The sequence below is a fragment of the Arthrobotrys flagrans genome (genome assembly GCF_004000055.1).
Source record: "Arthrobotrys flagrans strain CBS H-5679 chromosome Unknown unitig_0, whole genome shotgun sequence".
In the NCBI taxonomy this organism is placed as follows: Eukaryota; Fungi; Ascomycota; class Orbiliomycetes; order Orbiliales; family Orbiliaceae; genus Arthrobotrys; species Arthrobotrys flagrans.
Window position 1 is genome coordinate 3,155,529 of NW_027137550.1, and position 18,857 is coordinate 3,174,385.

The 18,857-nt window shown below is 47.7% G+C and overlaps 6 protein-coding genes across 6 annotated transcripts; 2 read left to right on the top strand and 4 right to left on the bottom strand.

Annotated features, from left to right (window-relative positions):
- Positions 1-190: 190 nt before the first annotated feature.
- On the top strand, positions 191-1,274 carry DFL_003968 (uncharacterized protein; the record flags this gene model as incomplete). Its single annotated transcript, XM_067632984.1, has 6 exons — positions 191-321; positions 394-851; positions 900-945; positions 999-1,039; positions 1,107-1,169; positions 1,249-1,274. 6 exons carry the CDS (start codon positions 191-193, stop codon positions 1,272-1,274), a joined length of 765 nt encoding a protein of 254 aa, XP_067491199.1.
- Positions 1,275-2,039: 765 nt separating this feature from the next.
- Positions 2,040-4,114, bottom strand: DFL_003969 (uncharacterized protein; the record flags this gene model as incomplete). The annotated part of the gene is made up of 2 exons (XM_067632985.1): positions 2,040-3,829; positions 3,895-4,114. 2 exons carry the CDS (start codon positions 4,112-4,114, stop codon positions 2,040-2,042), a joined length of 2,010 nt encoding a protein of 669 aa, XP_067491200.1.
- Positions 4,115-5,662: 1,548 nt separating this feature from the next.
- On the bottom strand, positions 5,663-6,839 carry DFL_003970 (uncharacterized protein; the record flags this gene model as incomplete). Its single annotated transcript, XM_067632987.1, has 6 exons — positions 5,663-5,808; positions 5,873-6,287; positions 6,350-6,431; positions 6,504-6,594; positions 6,695-6,708; positions 6,781-6,839. The coding sequence occupies 6 exons, from the start codon at positions 6,837-6,839 to the stop codon at positions 5,663-5,665; spliced, it is 807 nt and encodes a 268-aa protein (XP_067491201.1).
- Positions 6,840-7,628: 789 nt separating this feature from the next.
- DFL_003971 (uncharacterized protein) lies at positions 7,629-11,238 on the top strand (the record flags this gene model as incomplete). The annotated part of the gene is made up of 7 exons (XM_067632988.1): positions 7,629-7,653; positions 7,816-7,905; positions 8,002-8,074; positions 8,333-8,345; positions 8,419-8,877; positions 8,951-11,066; positions 11,135-11,238. The coding sequence occupies 7 exons, from the start codon at positions 7,629-7,631 to the stop codon at positions 11,236-11,238; spliced, it is 2,880 nt and encodes a 959-aa protein (XP_067491202.1).
- A 2,258-nt stretch (positions 11,239-13,496) lies between these two features.
- On the bottom strand, positions 13,497-14,081 carry DFL_003972 (uncharacterized protein; the record flags this gene model as incomplete). The annotated part of the gene is made up of 1 exon (XM_067632989.1): positions 13,497-14,081. One exon carries the CDS (start codon positions 14,079-14,081, stop codon positions 13,497-13,499), a length of 585 nt encoding a protein of 194 aa, XP_067491203.1.
- A 1,351-nt stretch (positions 14,082-15,432) lies between these two features.
- Positions 15,433-17,884, bottom strand: DFL_003973 (uncharacterized protein; the record flags this gene model as incomplete). Its single annotated transcript, XM_067632990.1, has 5 exons — positions 15,433-16,145; positions 16,204-16,316; positions 16,374-16,638; positions 16,706-17,591; positions 17,657-17,884. 5 exons carry the CDS (start codon positions 17,882-17,884, stop codon positions 15,433-15,435), a joined length of 2,205 nt encoding a protein of 734 aa, XP_067491204.1.
- Between the last annotated feature and the right edge of the window lie 973 nt (positions 17,885-18,857).

Consider the following 18,857-nt stretch of genomic DNA (forward strand, 5'->3'; position numbering starts at 1 on the left):
CGGCATTTCAAAAGCCAGCTTCCCCAGACCCGAACTGCTAGCTTATCTCTCACCCCATTCAGCCGTTATATTGATCACCCATAGCTCCCCACATCCCACCTCCGCAACTTTTAATATCTTAAACACACTAATCGATATAATACCGTCTTGGTAGTAATCCTTTTTTTTTTTTTTTTTCATTTATCAATTCATGAGATACCAAATCTACCGCACCATCCTCCGTCAACCGGCTTTCAAACCTCAGTTCTTCAAATTCCAACAGTACCAACGCACCATGTCTTCCAAAGTCAGCGAACCACGAATCCCCAACCCGGCGCTTTTGTAAGCCCCCTCCCCAAACTACCCTTCTTTTTAAACAAAACTAATTACTATATATTTATTTTTTAAAAAAAGTATCTGCGACATCCAAGAACGCTTCCAAAAGGCAATCTACCAATTCCCCTCCGTGGTAACCACGACCCTAAAACTCCTCTCCGCCGCCAAAACCCTCCAAATCCCCGTCTACATAACCACCCAAAACAGACGCGCCCTGGGCGACACGGTCCCGGAAATCCTATCCCTCGCCGGGGAAACAAATAACATAATAGTGAACGCGGATAAATCATTATTCAGCATGTGTACCCAAGAAGTTCTCGATAAGCTCGATGAGAATGTCGGGGAAGGTGGGAAGAAAAGGGAGATTGTGGTGGTGGGCATCGAAAGCCATATCTGCGTGATGCAGACTACCTTGGATTTGCTGGAGAGGGGGCATAAAGTGTGGGTTGTCAGGGATGGGGTGTCGAGTTGTAATCCGCAGGAGATTCCGACGGCGTTGGCGAGGATGCAGCAGGCTGGGGCGATCATTACCACCAGTATGATATCTCCATTTTTTTTAAGGGTGGCGCTGATGGGTGGAATAGGTGAAAGCTTCCTTTTCGAGTGTACGAAAGATAGTGCACGACCGGAGTAAGTATCAATGCTGAGGAAAGGGTGAAGATGATACTAACACCGCGATACAGGTTCAAGCAAATCGCCGGCCTCGTCAAGGAAACCAAAGCCGGTGAGTCCCTTTCGATCAAAAAGAAATCCAAAGAATAAATATACATGTTGACCTTTGTTAAAAACAGCAACGAAAGAATGCCTCGAAGCACTGATCGGTCCGGTCGGAGCACACGAATCAGGCGGCATCAGTAAGCTATAACTTTTTTCTGTAAACGACCCCCTCCGAAGATACGGTTTCTTATTTTTCCGTTCTTACCTGCGACTTAGGTTCTGATTGCTCGAAGCTGTTCTAAACCGGGGGGTTTTTTTTTGGGGGGGGAACATGTTGAGATGGGCTTCGGCGAGTCTGTATATCACAAATTTCAGGTAGAGGGCATCTCGTATCAATTCAATGGAGCATTTATATATCAAGCTTTAAAACTACGTTAAAACATCATCCGTTTTATTAATATTGTTGAAATTTCAATACGTCGACGTCTCTATCGACAAATCTCTCGATTGCAAACCTATGCCCAAAGCTGATTATAGCACTAGGGCCTAATCGATCGCTGGTAGCTACATCTCAAAGGATGGATCTCTAAACACAAAAGATACCATCCCACGAGGAATTTTTCTTTAAATATTAAACACCACCATGCCTGTTGGAACGCCTCCTTCAAAAAAGCTTGTCGAAGGAGCAAGCTCATAGCGTTTGAGCGTAAATCGATCTGCGAGATCGAATCTTACTAACCCCCCTTTGTAGAGTAATATAAAGGCTCTGTATTCGTCGAGCATCTGTTTAGCTAGAAAAAAAAAAAAAATATTAAGCAAAATCATGCAGCGGCAGCAATAAAATTTTCTTAGGCACCCGCACCCGTCAAATACAACCTAGTTCGTAGAGAGGATGTGAGGGCACGATCGATGTTTACAGGTTTTTACTAAAACATCCCTTTTAGCAAAGCGTAAGCGCAACAAAAACAACAACCTTCGCTTGATTAGTTTTCTTTAATCTGCGGGGGAAAAGCGAACGAAAGCAATACGGCGAGAACACACACAAGAAAGCGACGAGGGGGAAAGTTTTAGACCTGCTTGGGAGACATCCAGCTGAACGCCGAAGCTCCACCGATGGGGTTGGAAACCGTCTCCTTAACCGTGCCGTACTTCTTTTGTGATCCGTTGGTCCCATTGGCAATTCGTGGGCCGGAAGATCCCCATGTGGCGTCTGACTTCCTTCGGTTGGATTCTGAAGGTGTCTGGGGAGGAATGGACCGGAGCGGTGAATCCAACCTATCGTCGGCATCTCTGAGCTCACGGCCGATAGAAATTGGTTCAATGGCGCTCTTTGGGACGTTCCAAGTTGATGAGGATGGGGTACGCTGACCAGAATTGGAGTTCGAGGCGTTAAGCCTGCTTGGTCGTAGGACTTTCATCCCGGGACGCTTACGAGGCTGTTCGGTTTTGTTGGTCTCGTCGACCTTGGGAGTTTCGGTTTCCTGCTTGCTTGGCTCAGGTTCGACCGATGCCCTATCTTGGGTCGATTGCTTTGGAGATGATGAGTTGCTGCTATCTAGTTTCGGGAGGGGACTCTTAGGTTCGGCGAGGGCCCCTTCTTGCGAGAGGGCTGCTGTTGAAGATAGAGACCACGGGCTCGCTGGCGTCGGCTTTTGTTGCGAGGCTCCAATCAATTCCGCGCTAGCTGGCTTTGGGCTCTGGGTGTCCTCTACCGAGTTTAGAATCGCGCTGCTTCCTTGGCCCATGCGCTCTTCGGTATTATCGTCCGGGGTAGATTTGACTGGCTGTGGAGCTTCGATGGAAGGTTTGGGTTGGATGTTGGAGAAATCGAACTCATCTCTGTTGAATGGAGTGGCCGGTGAAGAAATAGCCTTTTCTTGGAAGGTACGCGTGAACCTCGAATCCTTCCTGCCAATTGAGTGAGACGTATATGGCCTTTCGATAGCGCTGGTAGGAATCGGAGCGGCCACCACTTGAGGGATTGAGTTCACCGGTTTCTCTGGTATTGGGTGAGTTATCGCCAACGGGGCACCTGCAAATCGAATAGCAGCCCTGGTCCCATCGTCAAGTTGAATATCGAGCCGTTGTCGAAGGAATGATATTTCCGCCTGTCGAGACATTAAAATATCGTTTCCCATCACGATACTACAAGGGCAAATCCCATCCTTCTCGCTGACCAAAACTGTAAACTCAGCAGTCAATTTCGACATATTGTGATCCGAATTAGCAGAGCTGAGAATGTCACTCTCGAAGAAGTACAAAGGTAATTGGATTTGAAGCTTCCCGTTCTCCCTGTGGCGTAAACTTTCGCGGAGGTTGAGCTTGGAGACAATGTCAAAGTCGATCACGGAATCAACAGAGGCGCTACTAATGTATGCTGTGAATGACTCGTCGGCAAATGGGTTCAAACGGCAGAATATCTGCGCGTTTGCAGCCCATTCAATCTTTGGAGGTTTTGACACAGCGCTGTGACCTGACGAGCTGTTGACGAGAGGCACGCCCAAATCCGCATCGAAGAAAGACTGATTATCGAAACCAACGCTATGAGAGTTCAGAGAATTGTGTCGTCCGTCAGATTTGCTGGAAGCGGATCTTTCACTCAGCATATGCCCTCCAAGTTGGCTGGCGCTTCGAGAGTTTGAGAAGTAGTTGTCCTCAACAGAGTCATGAGGGTCGTGGAACCAATGATTCTGGATAGCATCATCGAACCTAACACTGTTAGCTCTGGACGCACCGCGTCTTGGGAGCTCGTTCTCAAGATCGGCATATGGTTCAATATGGGGTTGAGGGTCAAGGTCTTCGAAGTGCAGGTTGGTGGTTTCCGAACGCGAGGTATGATGGTAGCTAGAAGGCACGCCTATGTTCGGAGAATTAGATGAAAGGTACGTAGAAGAAAAACCGCACCCGAAAAAAGACACTCACCATTCGTCTGAGCTTGATTTACAACACTGCTGGAGGTACTAAGCAGCGCTGGGAATAGATTTGGGCTCTTCCACAAAGACTTTATCCTCGTTGATTCCTCATCTCGCCTTTCGACACGCTGCAACCGTTTCATGATAGCACTTTGGGAAGCTTTCAATTCCTTTACTTCATGTTGAAGTTTCCAGAAATCATCAACTCCAAACTGCGTCATTCCCAGCATCTCTCTGCTAAACGGGAATCAGAGGACTCTCATTGGGGGATGTACGGCTATCCCTCACAACACGGAGAATCCTCCACGCGGAGTGTGAGGGCGTAGTGACTACTACTTCCTGCGACTCAATTTCGAAGGATTTTTGGACCAGTTGCTGGATATGACACGTTCAAGCTCTCTCAGAGAAACTCCTAATCGGACGAGGTCGTGAGGTATGTACCGAGGCGAAATCTATGGTGATGCAAGGGATGCAGGTAATGGATGCAAAATCGGTCTCTGTAGGCCGTGGAAAACTATTCAATCGGCCGAATAACGGTAGACCATGCAAAAGCAAACGAAAAGCCGAATGGCAGGTATCTTGCGAACTCGCTGTAAAAGTTTTTGGTATTATACGTGGGTTTTTTAAGATGTAAAGTCTCGTGTCGGTGAGGGGTATCGAAGAAAGGTTTGGTCTGATCACGGAACGATGTATAGATCGAAATCGGATGTACTAAAAGGTCACCATCTGGATCCTGGGCCGAAGGATGGGAAGAGGGTGTGATTCTTTAACGGCGAATAGGACTTATAGGTCGGATGAAGTGGTCGTTCTCAGACGAATATTTGGCGAGAATGGCCTAAATGAGCAGGCAGGTACGGAGTAGGGGTTTTGGCAGTTCTCAGTCTGCCCAGAAAGAAGCCAGCGGTTTCCACCAGCTCTGCGGATTGGAAGCGAACGACAACGAAGGTTCTTTGGTAGCTTCTTGGTTCTGGAATGTCTCGCCTATGTAGTCCCGTGGTAGGAATCTCGGTGGATATAATGGGTATTTGGTAGTATACGGGGCGAATGGATCGAATGAAGGATGGAGTGGAACAGGATAGAAGTGTTTGAATGGAGGTGGATGTTGGTTTGGTTGTCTTGTTTCTGATTTGATGCCAGCCGAAATTAATCATTTCTTGCCCCAATGTTGGGCCCTCCAACGTGCAACGTCAACGCAAAGTTAAGTCCACTTCTGGTCGCAAGGGATAAAAATAAACTTGTTGATATGGAGAAGGGGGGGGGGATTTATGAAGTATGTTGATAGCAGATGAGGCTACTCTATTTTACGAGCGGATAAAGGACTTCATAGAGGGGTCGGATTATCTTTTCGTACGGTGGAGCTAGTGCCATATTAGCTGTGCTGTGTCATGATCATGCAAGTAATTCTGAATGGCACACTGCACCGTATCTGCATATAATACATCTTGGCCGAGTTCAGGCCGTCATTAGGAGATATTAATAGCCCAGTCTACCATTTTATTTTATTTTTTATTCTATGATGCAAAATAATCTGAAAGCCTTCGGTATGATTCGATACAATGACAAAACCGTGTTCTGGTCTGTATTATATTATCGGCCGTGACACTTTGCATTTTTGGTTCCGAAGGAAGAAACCGCATTGCTCTTCGGTTTCGGTATGCCGTCAGCTGCGTCTAAGCCATCCTGACTTTTATGCTGCATCGCCTCGCCTTTAACTCCGAGGGGACTCCTGGGGTGCTCATATAACGTTAAATAACCCCCCAATAAGTCTTCGAGGCCGCTTAGTTGTCGGGTTTCTGATATCTCGGAGCCTCGCCCCAGTTAGGGAATATCCGTTCGTAGTTATAAATTTCTGGAAGCTTGTCCTCCAACAGCTTCATCAAACTGTCAAAGTACAGCTTGTATCCCTTTGGCGTTAAATGAAGCCCTATCGAAGGTTTTAGCATCTTCTCAAGGTTATATCCTATATAATTAGGCAAAACATCACCTACCGTCGCTCAACAGCTCTCCCAACTTCTCCGACTTTGGAACACCGATCTCTCCTAACAGCGGTTCACCTTCCTTCCACCCAGCTGCTTCCATAAACACTTGCCAGAGCTTCAAAACCTCGACTCCGGTTTCTTCTGCCACGGATATGGCGGCCTCGGCATACTGTTTTGCAACAGCTGATCTGCGATCCTTCCACGGGAGGATCTTGTGTTCACATATCGGTGGCGGTGTGACGAGGATAACTTTTGCGCCATGGTCCTTTACATGTTTATGCTGCGCTATGGCTCTCAGGTGGTCTTTGTATTCTTCGATATCGACGTGCTGGGACACGGCGATGACTCCCTTTTCGGCTTGTTCATTGCTGATAACCTGTTGGTTTGGGGGTAGGACGGCGTCATTTGCGCCGAAGAAGACCAGCTAGGATTGAATGTCTTTTTAGCAACTAATCAGCGATATCGACAAGGACAAGGCATTCGCACCAATAATTTCAGGTCGATTGCCCCTCCTGCCGGCGGAATAACATCATCAACGATGACCCTGGCATTGGATGAGTTGTAACCTCTGAATAGTGAAGTTGTCAACCAATGTAAAGTTATAATATATAAATGTGATCCATTGGATTGGATTACGTACGAGAAACCTCGTTCTAGAACTTGAATTCTACGAGAGAACTTTTCGGTAAGGGCTGCTCCCAAGCTATACCCGGAATCGTAGTGCCATATTCCTGAACCGGTATTAGACTCGTACATGTGCTGTACTTGTACGTGTACACCCCGCTATAGAATAGCAACAAGGAGCGGGGCAATGCGAGATAAGGCACTCGCCTTCAGTAATGCTACTATACAACGGTAAATTCTGGTCAGAACTATACTATAGAAAGAGAGCTCTTCGAAGCAACGATAGAACGTACTCTCCAAATAAGACCAGGGCGGGCCATCCCTTTGGGAGTGAGCTGTTTGTTGATGCCATTGTCTGCGTGGACGAATGCAATTGATTACTCATGATACGATTCGATAGCTGGGAAGGAAGTTGTGATTATATACCAGAAGGATTAATATTAGGTACCAAGTCTTGTGCTTTATGTAGCAGCTGGTCCACGGAAAAATTAGGCCTTCCCGCTCCACATCTCACCAAGGGTCCTCCCATCGAGACATTTCGGTGCTTATGTTTCCGACATTGATCCGCCTCAGACATTATAAACCAGTTACGTTGTGAGGTTTTGATTACTTTAGTAGCCATGAGCCACAGACGAAGTCGTGTTCACTAGCCACAATCTCCATCTTTCCCCACGCCGAGTTCCGAAGGCACCAAACTTTCGAATCAAAGCCGCACAGCGAGACTTCAGCTGTTTGGAGTTATTTTTTTTTAAGTATCCTGGATACCATACTATGCAGTGACGTTTCCAACATCAAAGGACGTGATGGGGCACAAGGACGACGGCTAAATGACTAGCTGCCGTCACGCGGGTACATATTTAAATCCTTCGCTTGGGTCTTCAAACAGACGGCAACAGATGGGGGAAGCTCGATCGAAGTTCGGAAACACCAGAATAAACCGACGACGATGATTTGCTCACGCTAGCCCATCCTGCCAGTGCCCAGCATGCAGGATGGCACCAATGGCGGCTTGGGGTTGCCTGATCAGGGCGGGCTCGTTATCACCCATTAGCTTGGTCTGGTGCATGCTCAAATTGCGCCCCACTACCACCGGGATTCACCAAATCTGTCGGTCGTGTGGGTTAAGAGGCCGTCTGACAAAATGAGGCCAGCCGTAGCCAGCATATGTAATATGTATGAAATACGTACGGAGCATCGTTAGCCGTCATTTGGGGTCTCTTCCTACGATTTCGCGATTTTTTATACATGTTTGGTTAAGGCGCGTAGCTACAGTCGAGCCCGGAGAAGCCAGCCTGTTTTAACATTTAATCTGCTGTGGTTGTGGAAAGTTGGGACGGCTGACGCTCTGGCCCTGTTGGATTTCGGTTACGCAAAGCGAGCTCCTGATGCTGTTTTTATGTGGTATGATGTCAAAAAAGGTCTCTGTTCTCGTCTTCTAACAACATTTACTTTTCTATCAGCGGCATCTTCGCCTCCGACACAAAGACTTCTCACTGATAACTTTGCTCAAGTAGCCAAAAAAGAAGCATTCGCAAAAAGGGTCCTCTATCAAAAGTCAATATCAACAGTCGGACGATTCGAAGCCAAGTGCTTGGTCCCCTGATAAAGTCGGTTGCTAAGCAAATACAAATACCCTCGCTACGCGGTACCGCTTGAGGACACCCAACCCACCATATTTACATACCCGCGCTAGTGGTCACCCTGACTGGATGACCTGCTGATTTCTAAAAATCATCGGACCACTTTCGATCTCTTGATCTCTCGTTTTCATCCTTTCCTTAAAATATTCCGTGCATTTTTATTATATATAATAATAACACATGTGCTAATATTAATTAGCTACAGGTTTGTCAATACGGTATGTTTCTTACCATCTCCTTCGTCATGCCTCATCACCTCGAGTTACACAACTAAACCCCTTTGCTCACCAGGAATTCATATCCCGGCAGCGGAGCATCCACTTCTTTCCTTATCGGCTTTTTGCCGGGACATACCTTCACTTTTTATACTGCACCATGGCTTCGGACGCGAGGTCAATACGATCGTCGAGAGGTGTCCAGATAGTTGAAGATGAAGATGAAGGCCCACCGACGAGGACCCGACCATCCTTGCGGATAAATTCAGAACCCGATGAGACATCTTCCTTACTCGAAAGCGTTACGGATGCACCAAGTCGGTCCTATAAAACAGCACCTTTGACTCCTAGAACAACAGCATCTCGCCCAAGAGCATCGAGGATCCAGTCGTCCGCCTCTCCGAGTATATTGCGAACGAATCGGACGCAGTCTTTCGTTCAGAGACTGAGTACTGCTCTCACACGCCTGGAAGACCGTGGTCCGGATTGGGCCATTGCCACCGATCAAGCATATCACAAACAGTGGTACGATCAGGTATGGAGCTGTCGTGCGAGCACCCTCCCACCGTCCTTTGCTTAGCACCCTAACTGATTTGTTTGTTTGCCAGTTCACCTCGACCGACTGGGTTAACGATGCCGTCAAAGAAGCCTTTCGAATCAAAGAACTTCGGGCCAGGAAGGATATCCGCGGAAGGTTAGCACTTCTGTATGACGCATCACAGGGCTGGTTATTGGCGGCAATTGTTGGTGCTCTCACTGCCGGAGTAGCATTCTTCGTCGACGTATCCGAGAGTGTTTTATTCGACTTCAAAAACGGTTATTGTGGCAATGGGTGGTATTTCAGCAGGAGGAAGTGCTGCTTGTCGGATGTCTCAGAGGAGTTCTGTAGTTCGTGGCGAACATGGGGAGAGGGTGACCGGAACGAAACATGGGCTGGGATGTTCGGTGGCTACACGGTATTCATATCTGCAACGGTTCTTTTTGCAATGTGTGCCTCGGCCATCACTATGGCGACACGGACGGATCTCCCTTCCTCCATTCGAATATCCGCACTCGACGAGGACCTTGGAGCAAATCGCGCTGGTGACGAAATGAAGAAGGACGGTAGACCGGCATTGCGGCAGTACTACACTGCTGCTGGCAGTGGAGTGGCCGAAGTAAAGGTCATATTGTCCGGATTCGTCATGCACGGTTATCTCGGTTTCAGGACGCTCTTCATGAAAACGATCGGTCTGGTTCTGAGTGTCGCTTCCGGAATGAGTCTTGGAAAGGAAGGCCCGTACGTCCACATTGCGACATGTATCGGGAACATTTGCTGTCGTCTGTTTCCCAAGTACAACTCCAACGATGCGAAGCGTAGGGAGGTTCTTAGCGCTAGTGCAGCAGCAGGGGTGGCAGTCGCTTTCGGTGCCCCTCTGGGTGGCGTTCTCTTCAGTCTAGAGGAAGTCAGTTACTACTTTCCTCCGAAGACCCTCTTCAGGACATTCTTCTGTTGCATTGTTGCTGCAATATCCTTAAAATTTCTAGATCCCTATGGTACGTCGAAGATCGTCATGTTCGAAGTCCGTTACGAGACTCGGTGGCACGGATTTGAGATTGTCGCTTTCACTATCCTTGGAGCATTGGGTGGATTGTTCGGCGCCTTCTTCATAAAAGCTAGCAGATTCTGGGCGACGACATTCAGAAAGGTCAAGTTTATTAAACAGAATCCTACGGCAGAAGTTTTCGTTGTCGCTCTCATCACCGGTATCATCTGTTTCTGGAATCGTTACACGAGATTACCGGTCACGGAGCTACTTTTCGAACTCGCAAAACCCTGTTCTAGGAACCCGAACGATGACTGGAGACTATGTCCTTTGGTGGAAGATATCCCCGACACGATAAAGGAACTTGGGATCGCCCTTGTGATCAAAACATTCCTGACAATTATTACATTCGGCACCAAAGTTCCAGCCGGAGTTTACGTACCAACCATGGTTATCGGTGGTATCATCGGTCACATGGTCGGCCTAGCCTTGCAGTATCTCCATCTGACCCAGCCAGACCATTTCTTGTTTCAGACTTGTCCTACAGAAGGTCACTTCCCTTGCGTGGTCCCAGGAGTTTATGCTCTTGTCACCGCCGGTGCCGCTATGTGCGGCGTAACTCGACTATCGGTGACCTTGGTCGTTATCCTATTCGAGCTTACTGGCAGTTTGGACTACGTCCTTCCGTTTTCACTCGCGGTCATGGTTTCAAAGTGGGTTTCGGACTGGGTGGAACCGCTGAGCATCTACGACTTACTGACCGACCTGAACGGCTATCCTTACCTTGACGCAAAAATGGCACCGATCTTCACGAGCGAACTTAGCGACATCATTTCCAGCTTACCACCCCAACGAATCATTGACGTTTCGAACAGCCCTCTCGTGCCTGCCGTGGAACTGCGCCGAAAGTTACACTCCCTCCAAGCGAGTGGAGAACTTGACGGTGGTTTACCACTTTTGAGAGACGGAATTTTGGTCGGGCTGATTCCTGCTCCCGAACTTGAGTACGCTCTTGACGGGCTTAAGAACGAAGCCACAGATCTTTGCCTTATGGAAACTGAGGATGGGTATCACGACTACGAGAGTGAAGATGGCACCAGGATGTTAACGGACTTTACCGCTTACGTTGACCCTGCACCTATTGCGTTGGAAATTCGGAGTCCTATGGAACTTGTTTACGAGTTATTTGTAAAGTTGGGTAAGTTCTTATACCATTCCAAAATCCATCTATCTATATATAAGAGAGTATTCTAATGACTTTTCTAGGGCTACGTTTCCTCTGCATCACCCAGGAAGGCCAGTTTGCTGGTATGGTACATAAGAAAGACCTCCTCAAATATCTTAAGAATATGGAACCTCATTCGCATTGAATTTATGTGGCTGTTCTCCAGCGTAATTTCCAGTCGCCTCTTTTTTTCTTCCCTTTTCCCCTAAATATTTTGATCGTTGGTTGCGCCTAGCCGGTCACCGGTAGGCCATTGGCACCACATTCGGTCCTTCGTTCAATCTGTATATTTAGCGCATTTTTAGAGGAGTTCTTGATTGATAATATAGCTTCTGTGGGCATTGTTTTGGTTTTAGGGGGTTTTATATCGACATATCGCCCGTGAGAGGCGGGTGTGTTATTGCGCTTGTATATGTGTATGTGTATACCATCTTTAACATAGCGAGGTTATCATCGTCTATATCCCCTTCTCATTTGTAGCCGCGTAGGAAGCTTGATAATGGTCGTGTGATAATAATCTCCTCGATCCAAGATTTCACGATTGAGAATGAAGTCAGGAGCGGTTGATCTCTCCGTCTTTATAATAATTATATATTGTTAGCCACATAAACCTCGGAAGGTATTAAGAGCGTGGTAATAGGATTGCTTCCTTCGAAGGCAGGTGTTGGGGTTAAGGTGATTTCCGGGGGTAAGAACATACCGTCATTTTTGTGAATATCCAAGGCTTCCAAGTTCATGGGTTGAAAGATGGTGGGCCCCTCGAGGTCGTTCGCAATTGCATGATAATATCGAAATCGTTTGCCTCCCTTGTATATTCTTCCCATGTTGGTCCAGACTGGTGCCCCTTCGGCTGGTCGTACGCCTATATCCCCGCTCACGGGTACCTGATTAACTGACCAAGTATACATCTCTTTCGAAATTCTACAGAAATCGACACGTAGGTCCAATGGACCGCTCGAAATCCATGTAATAGAGCTCTTCAACATTGGCGCCGATACACGTTACCGACGTTTTAGAAGGCTTTCTCTATCTGTATCCCCCGGGCCCCCTACCGCTCCTATTAATATTTTGAATATGTATTTGGTAGTATAATATGGTGCGTTCACACAACCCGATGCTGGCGGTTTCGGCCTCAACAGTACTGGAGTACTTGATTAAAGATAAGCCTAGTTGAGCTTTATAACTAATATCATGATACGACATGTAGAGTCGTGATCCGGCCGTCGTTGGTCCCCAAAGTTTGTCCCATTATGTTTGATGAGCGGGTTGGTCTTGTTAAGTATATTCACCAAGTTTTTGCATACGCAGGTTCCTGTAAACATTCCTATTCGGTTGTTCTTGCAACAATAGTTAACTTGAAAGGCGTGAGCTTACATTTTATCTTCCAAGTAATCTTGAGAACTTGTATTGTTCGTGATCGGGTCGCGTAACACGACGATTGGACTTGTACCACCGGTATTGGACTGGTGATTAAGTCCCGCTGGGATGGGTTTTTGGCGAGGCGGGATTCGATCCGTACCTTCGAATATAGGTAATCTTGATGTTAATGTAAATCCGCTGGATTGATTGCAATAGTAGCTCGCGTATTCCGTCCCCTCCAGATATTAAGACATGGCGAAGAAAAAGTAGCATGTCTTTGGATGTTGAGATGTCGGAGACATCTATTATATATTTTGCCAACGCTACGGGTTGCGAACTGAAATCTTTCAAATAAAATCGATCCCGAGCGATAGGATAGACGGTTCTATCCCCAGGGGAAAAAATGCCAGAGACGCTTATTACGTAGTGTATATTATATCGTATTTTGTTGGCTGAAAGTTTTAAATAAAATCATAAGATCGATCCCGAGCGATACGATGGAGACTTTCTCATAGGTGGGAGAAATGTTAAGATCATATCGTAATATATGATCGTGTTGGCCCGGGGCAAGCTCGAGTTCCGTTCGGTGAAGTGTCTCCTTCGAGGCAAAGTAGTATATGTAGTATAATTGGTACATTGGGGCACATAGCCCTGTCTGATATGTATGTACAATGGTATGATAAGTCAAAGAGGAGAAAGGATACGCCGCGCCTCTAACCAGCTGTGCAAGCCAAAGAAAGAAAAGAAGCAGAGTAAAGGATATCATCAAAGGAAGAGAACCGAATAGAACACCGGACTTGCACATTACAAAGTTCAAGACCCCCAAGAAATAAATACCGAAAACCCCTCATGAAAGATTAAAAAGGAACCCAAGCCAACATAATTATATCATTAGTTTCGTAAAAGTAAGCAGCCATCGACGATAAACGGAGATTTTTTTTTTTGTCGTAAATTTTGGGGTTCCCAAATTATCCCAACTGGTGATTTATGCATGATCAATGTCCATGCACATATGCATGCAATTTCCAAAATCTATTCCCATCCTTAAAGCAGCATGATATATACCGCCACCGAAGAAGCCACCAACGCCGGTACTCCGAGGATCCTTAAACTGCCGGCACTCGAGTCTACCGGAACGCCCTTAAACACTATTGGCTGAAAAGTCATCTGTGCTGGCGCATATCTGACTTCCGAAGATGTTAAACTCCCAGGTGCGATGGCAGGTCCCGTCTCTTCGGCCAACCTTGTGACCTGGCAGACTGCGCTCGTCGTCCCCTCAAAGCTGCATGTCACCTCGGCAACTTGTGTAAATGGAAATGCTCCGGTGAAGTAGTTTAGGACTTGACTCTTTTGATTCGGATATGTTGTAACATCAATATAAAAATCGGTATTGACGCTGGTTGCGACTGCGGTTGCGGTTCCGGTTGGTTTTGCACGCTTGGCATTTATACCATAGTTTGTGCTGGCCGCTCCCGTTTCTTTCACCAGGGCGACTAGGGATGAGTTGGCAGCGATTTCGGTGACTTCGGGGATCGCAGGGAAGAGGGTTAATGTAAAATCTTCCGTTTTTGCTGTGACGAATGAAGCCGAGAGGAGGAGAACGGCTGGTGGGAGCAGGGAGAAAAGCATTTTCGTTGGTTCGCTTGTGGATAGTCCCTGCGATATCGATAACTATGACCTGTTTAAATGTATCGTTCTTGTAGGTCTGTACGAAAATCGGGAACAGTATTGGGTAAATGTCGTAGAGATTTGGATGTTAAAATCGAATGGATCGTTAAAGGGCCTCAGAAAGAAATGAAGGATATGAAGGGAGAGAGAAATCTCAGAAATTTCGAAGGTGCGATAGGAATCATATATTATTATACTTAGCATAACTTAGGAATCGCATTTTATTATACCTGCTCTGATATACCATCGGACTGGGAACCTGCAGCTGCAGAGCTAGAGCTGCAGAGGTTGGGATGACCAATGCGTTAACTTTGTGCCAGACATGGGTTTCACTGCAGCGTCGTTCCAGACCTCCTAAACCTAGGATATCGTGAATATGGTGCCATCGACAAACACATGGCTAACACGCCGACCCCTTCTTTGGGCGATATGAATCAGATTACGCTGTCCCAGATGTGAGTATCCGGTACCTGCATTCGAGGCATCTTTGTATAGTAACCGAGGCTGTGCTGAGACCGCTTGGGGAGGCCCCTTAGAACGTCCTCGTTACAGAAGCTCGATCGGATCCGCCACGTGTGAACGGTCATTCCACAAGTGCTCCATGAGCTCCACCGGTTGAAACATTTGCAGCCTTGATCTCGACTAAATTTTAGTGCGCCTGCCATACCTGAGAGGAAGGAAGATTGAGAATTTATTTTATTGGATCGGATTGTTGGCTTTGCAGCTGATGAGGCTTGATCCATAAGGCGGAAATTTCCAGAGATGTTCTATGGCGTTTTTTTTCTCCTCTGAAACAAGATCGCGATTTGGATGTTGGTTTCAGAATGTGATCGATGTAGCTTAGTCGGAGGACCCTGGCGGTTCGTGATTGGGTGTTAGCCATCGTCGGATTTGGCCATTCGTGCCAGTGTGCTGCAGACAGGGGTTGGAACTTGGGACGACCTGGGTCCCTTGTCGCGGCTCTGGATACCCCGGTCGACGCCATCTGGAATGAAAAAAGAACTGGGTTGCAAACCACAAGATATATAAAGAAACCGGCTATTATTACCATTATGACCTCAGAGAGAAAGAACGAGTATACACGGAAAGGAAACATGAGAGAAACATCATCCAAAAAGGTTTTTCGCAATCATAACTGCCAAGCCGAGGCGTATCCAATCCTTTGCCGTAAATATCGCCGTCGTCTCCTGTTGGATATCATGTATGCATGGGAACCGATGACCCAAAAATTAAAGCAAAACTTTAAAAAGCACCGAGATAGGTATGCCCCTCTAGATATACAATTATATACGCCCTTTTACCTCCACCCCGCCTAAACCTGCTCATCTCCCGCCACACTCTGGTATGCCCCTCCACCGTCACGCCTCAACCTTGCCGGTGTCTCATACATTGTATAGTAATCCACTCTCTGCCCACCCAACATAGCTTCTCCACCCGGAGCGCCCTGGAACAATTCTCCAACACCGGAACACCAAAAGTCATTACAATTCGTGATGATGCCCCGATTCCACGGGTTCTGCCGCCGTCTCGACCGATGCTTGTTATCTGCAACCCCATCCTTCGCTGTAGCTAGGAATGTGTCGACACCTAGGAGCCGTAATACTTTGTTCCATGTACCACCTTGTCCATGTGCGCCTCTGCCGTGCGAGTGACCGTGATGGCCGTGTCCCTGTCTCCCACCGTGGGCTCCTCCGGGGGCTGTGATCAGTGGATTCGGGCCTGCACCACCGGGTTCCAATCCCACGCCTCCCAACGATGTCCCGCCACCTACGATCATGCTGGATACCATATTGGAAACTTCATGATCATCAAATCCTTGGTGCGAGCCATGCATGTTCTCATACGTAGTTTGCCCGCGTAGAACCTGGATGGTCTGAACGATGAATAACATTGTGACCCAGGTCGACTGGAGACCAGCCCAGATGCTTAGGTACAGAGTGAACGGATCCGCCCAGACTGGCTGGCACATAGTGGCACTGAGGAAGAGGCAGTGTTCGACGGAAACTTCGGGAAGGGCAGAGAAGTCTAGGGCTTCGAGTTAATTTCCGGAGGAGGGAAGGAAATCAAGAGGGGCCAAACTTACAGAAATACGCCAACGAAATATAAGAAATTAGACCGAGTTCAAGAGTAACAACGTATGCTAAGAACTGTCGATGATTGCCGACGCCAACGCAGTTGAAAATCCATGGGCAGTGACTAACATTCTCCTTAGTAAAATTACCGGGCCACATGTGCCATTTGAGGGATACTCACTGGTCATGTCTCGCTACGCATCTTGAGCATCTCCTACAGTGCTTCGATCGCAGTGGCATTCTAACCATACAATGAACACAGAAGTTCCTCTCGTCGTACTTCCACTGTGAGAGAAGATCCTGCACGATTTCCTTTTGCTCTTCCCGAGAGTTTGTCAAGGGGACGAAACCGGGATCCGCTCGCATGCTGAAAGTGTAGAAATACACACAAAGTCCAAAAAGAATCATAAACACAAAATTTAGAATAGGGTGTTGCTCATATGTAGCTATGTTGGGCATTTTGTTAGCAAGAAAAATCTTGATGTAGTATTCTGGGCAACGTAAGGTCCTTACCTGGAAATACTGTAGAAAAATATCTCAATCCCAACCAGAACGCCGTGCCCGCAAAGATGCCCGCTAAAAATGGTGTCTTATGCATTACCTTTTGCCCGGGAGCCCCAAACTCCTGCAGCGCCTTGGTGACCCCCATATTTGAAGCAATAAAAAGGCCGATGAGTATCGGTATCGACAATATCGCCGGCAATATCGACAATGCCATCAATGCCACCCATATTAAAACAAACGGCGAAAGAAATAAAAATTTCCTTAAAAAGCTCTCCCGGGACTCCGGTACGCTCAAAAAGAAGGGGGCATTCGTGTGCTTCGGCCTCGCCTCCTTCGTAAACCCGGACTCTGCCAGAGCGTCTTGGAAGATGTGCAGTGTTTCCATCTCCTTTGCGGCTTGTAAGGGTGTGTTGCCGGTGTCGGTTTTGTGGAACCTGTCGGAACCATATTCGATGAGCTTCTGTATGCACTGGAAGTTGCCCTTGACTAGTGCCCAGTGCAGGGCGGTGAGTTGTTTATCGTCCACGGCGCTGACATCCGCCCCCCACGATAGGTATAACTCCACGCACGCCGGGAATCCCTTATATGCAGCCCACATTAAAGGTGTATGGCCCTGTGTGTCCTTGACATCTACGTTTATACCCTGGTGGAGGAGAAGAATTATGAGGAAGAGATTTCCATTGAAAGTTGCGAGATGGAGGATGCTATAGCCTTGACCGTCCGTGATCTGATGGTCGGCGCCGTATCGTGTGAGGAGGTCAACGATGTAGTAGTGCTTTTCCTGCGCGGCCCACATGGCGGGAGTAGCGACGGACTCGCCACCGACGGCATTTACGTCGGCACCGGCTTCGAGAAGCACCTTACAGACGTTGTAACGGTTATTAATCGCTGCCCACTATCGCCATTTCAAAGTATACGGTTAGCTAGTGCCCGAGAATAGCGAGACGGGATTATACGGACATGTAACGGCGTGATGCCTTCCGGATCCGCATAGTTTGCTGGGATTTTGCCGGAGTCGAGAAGCTGCCGTATACCCGCCTCATCGCCCAGTTGTGCCATTTTCATGACATCGGGCTGAGGCGGGTTCGGGAGCACATCTGACAGCTCCAGGTCTGCATTTTCGGCATCGGTGGTGGTGGATAAGGTCGGTTTTCCTTTTGCAGGAACGGCCGAGCTGGCGGGATTCATCTGGTTGAGAGCGAGGGAAGACGTGGGGGAGATGAGGACGTCGCAGGATGAGGGTCGAGAGGGGTGTGGAATGGAACGGGGTTGCGTAACGAGCAGTCGGCTGTCGCGGAACTCGGAAAGGGCGCGCAGTCGCGGTCTCTTCTCTGCACTACTATCCCCACTTTTGGGACTTTTATACACCGCGTCCGATGCGAATATCTACTGGATGAGAATGAGGAGGAGATTAGGAGGAGAGAGAAAAAGAGGAGAAGGAGAAGGAGAAAGACGAAGACCGAGATCGAATGGGCCCAGGTGGATGTGCACCTGCTGTTATTGCTGCGTGAGAAATTGCAGCTGCAAGTCGACAGGGAGGACCACGCTAAGCCAAGTTGCTCGCCCGATGCTGACCATCATTTCATAGCATAACGAAATCTCCGGCCTTCGCAGAATTAACAATCGGAGCTTCAGCTTTTGGCAACCGATACCTGCATCTAGAGGTTCGATTGATGCGTTGGTGGCTGTGACTGGTCACGGTGGGCGCAGCATCAATGTCACCGCCTCGCAACGCCATCTACGCAAATAACTTCGAAATCAGTCCGTACCAGGTTTTGATATCACAACGATGTCGGTTAGCCTCAAGGGACCCACCTGGCAAATTGGCCCCGGTCCAGCTGCACTAATGGTCAGGTCTGGTCTTGCGACTTCATACCTTTGCAATCCTGCATTTCGGGTAAAAGCAGCCTCTCCCACCGCCATGGTAGCTATAAAACCCCCCCGGCATTTATATTATATACCGCCAAGCCACGCTTTATGGCTGAAACCTGGATTTCTCCAAAGATCTAGCCTTGGCATAGAACTAAGGCGGTGGAAGTGAACATAAATTTGAGACTACGAGTATCTCAGGTTCGGAGCAGACTAATATTTATTATTCTATTCGAGGAAGAAGTTGAAAAATTAAAGCCAGGACCCAGGCTCTTCTTATTCACTGTAATTT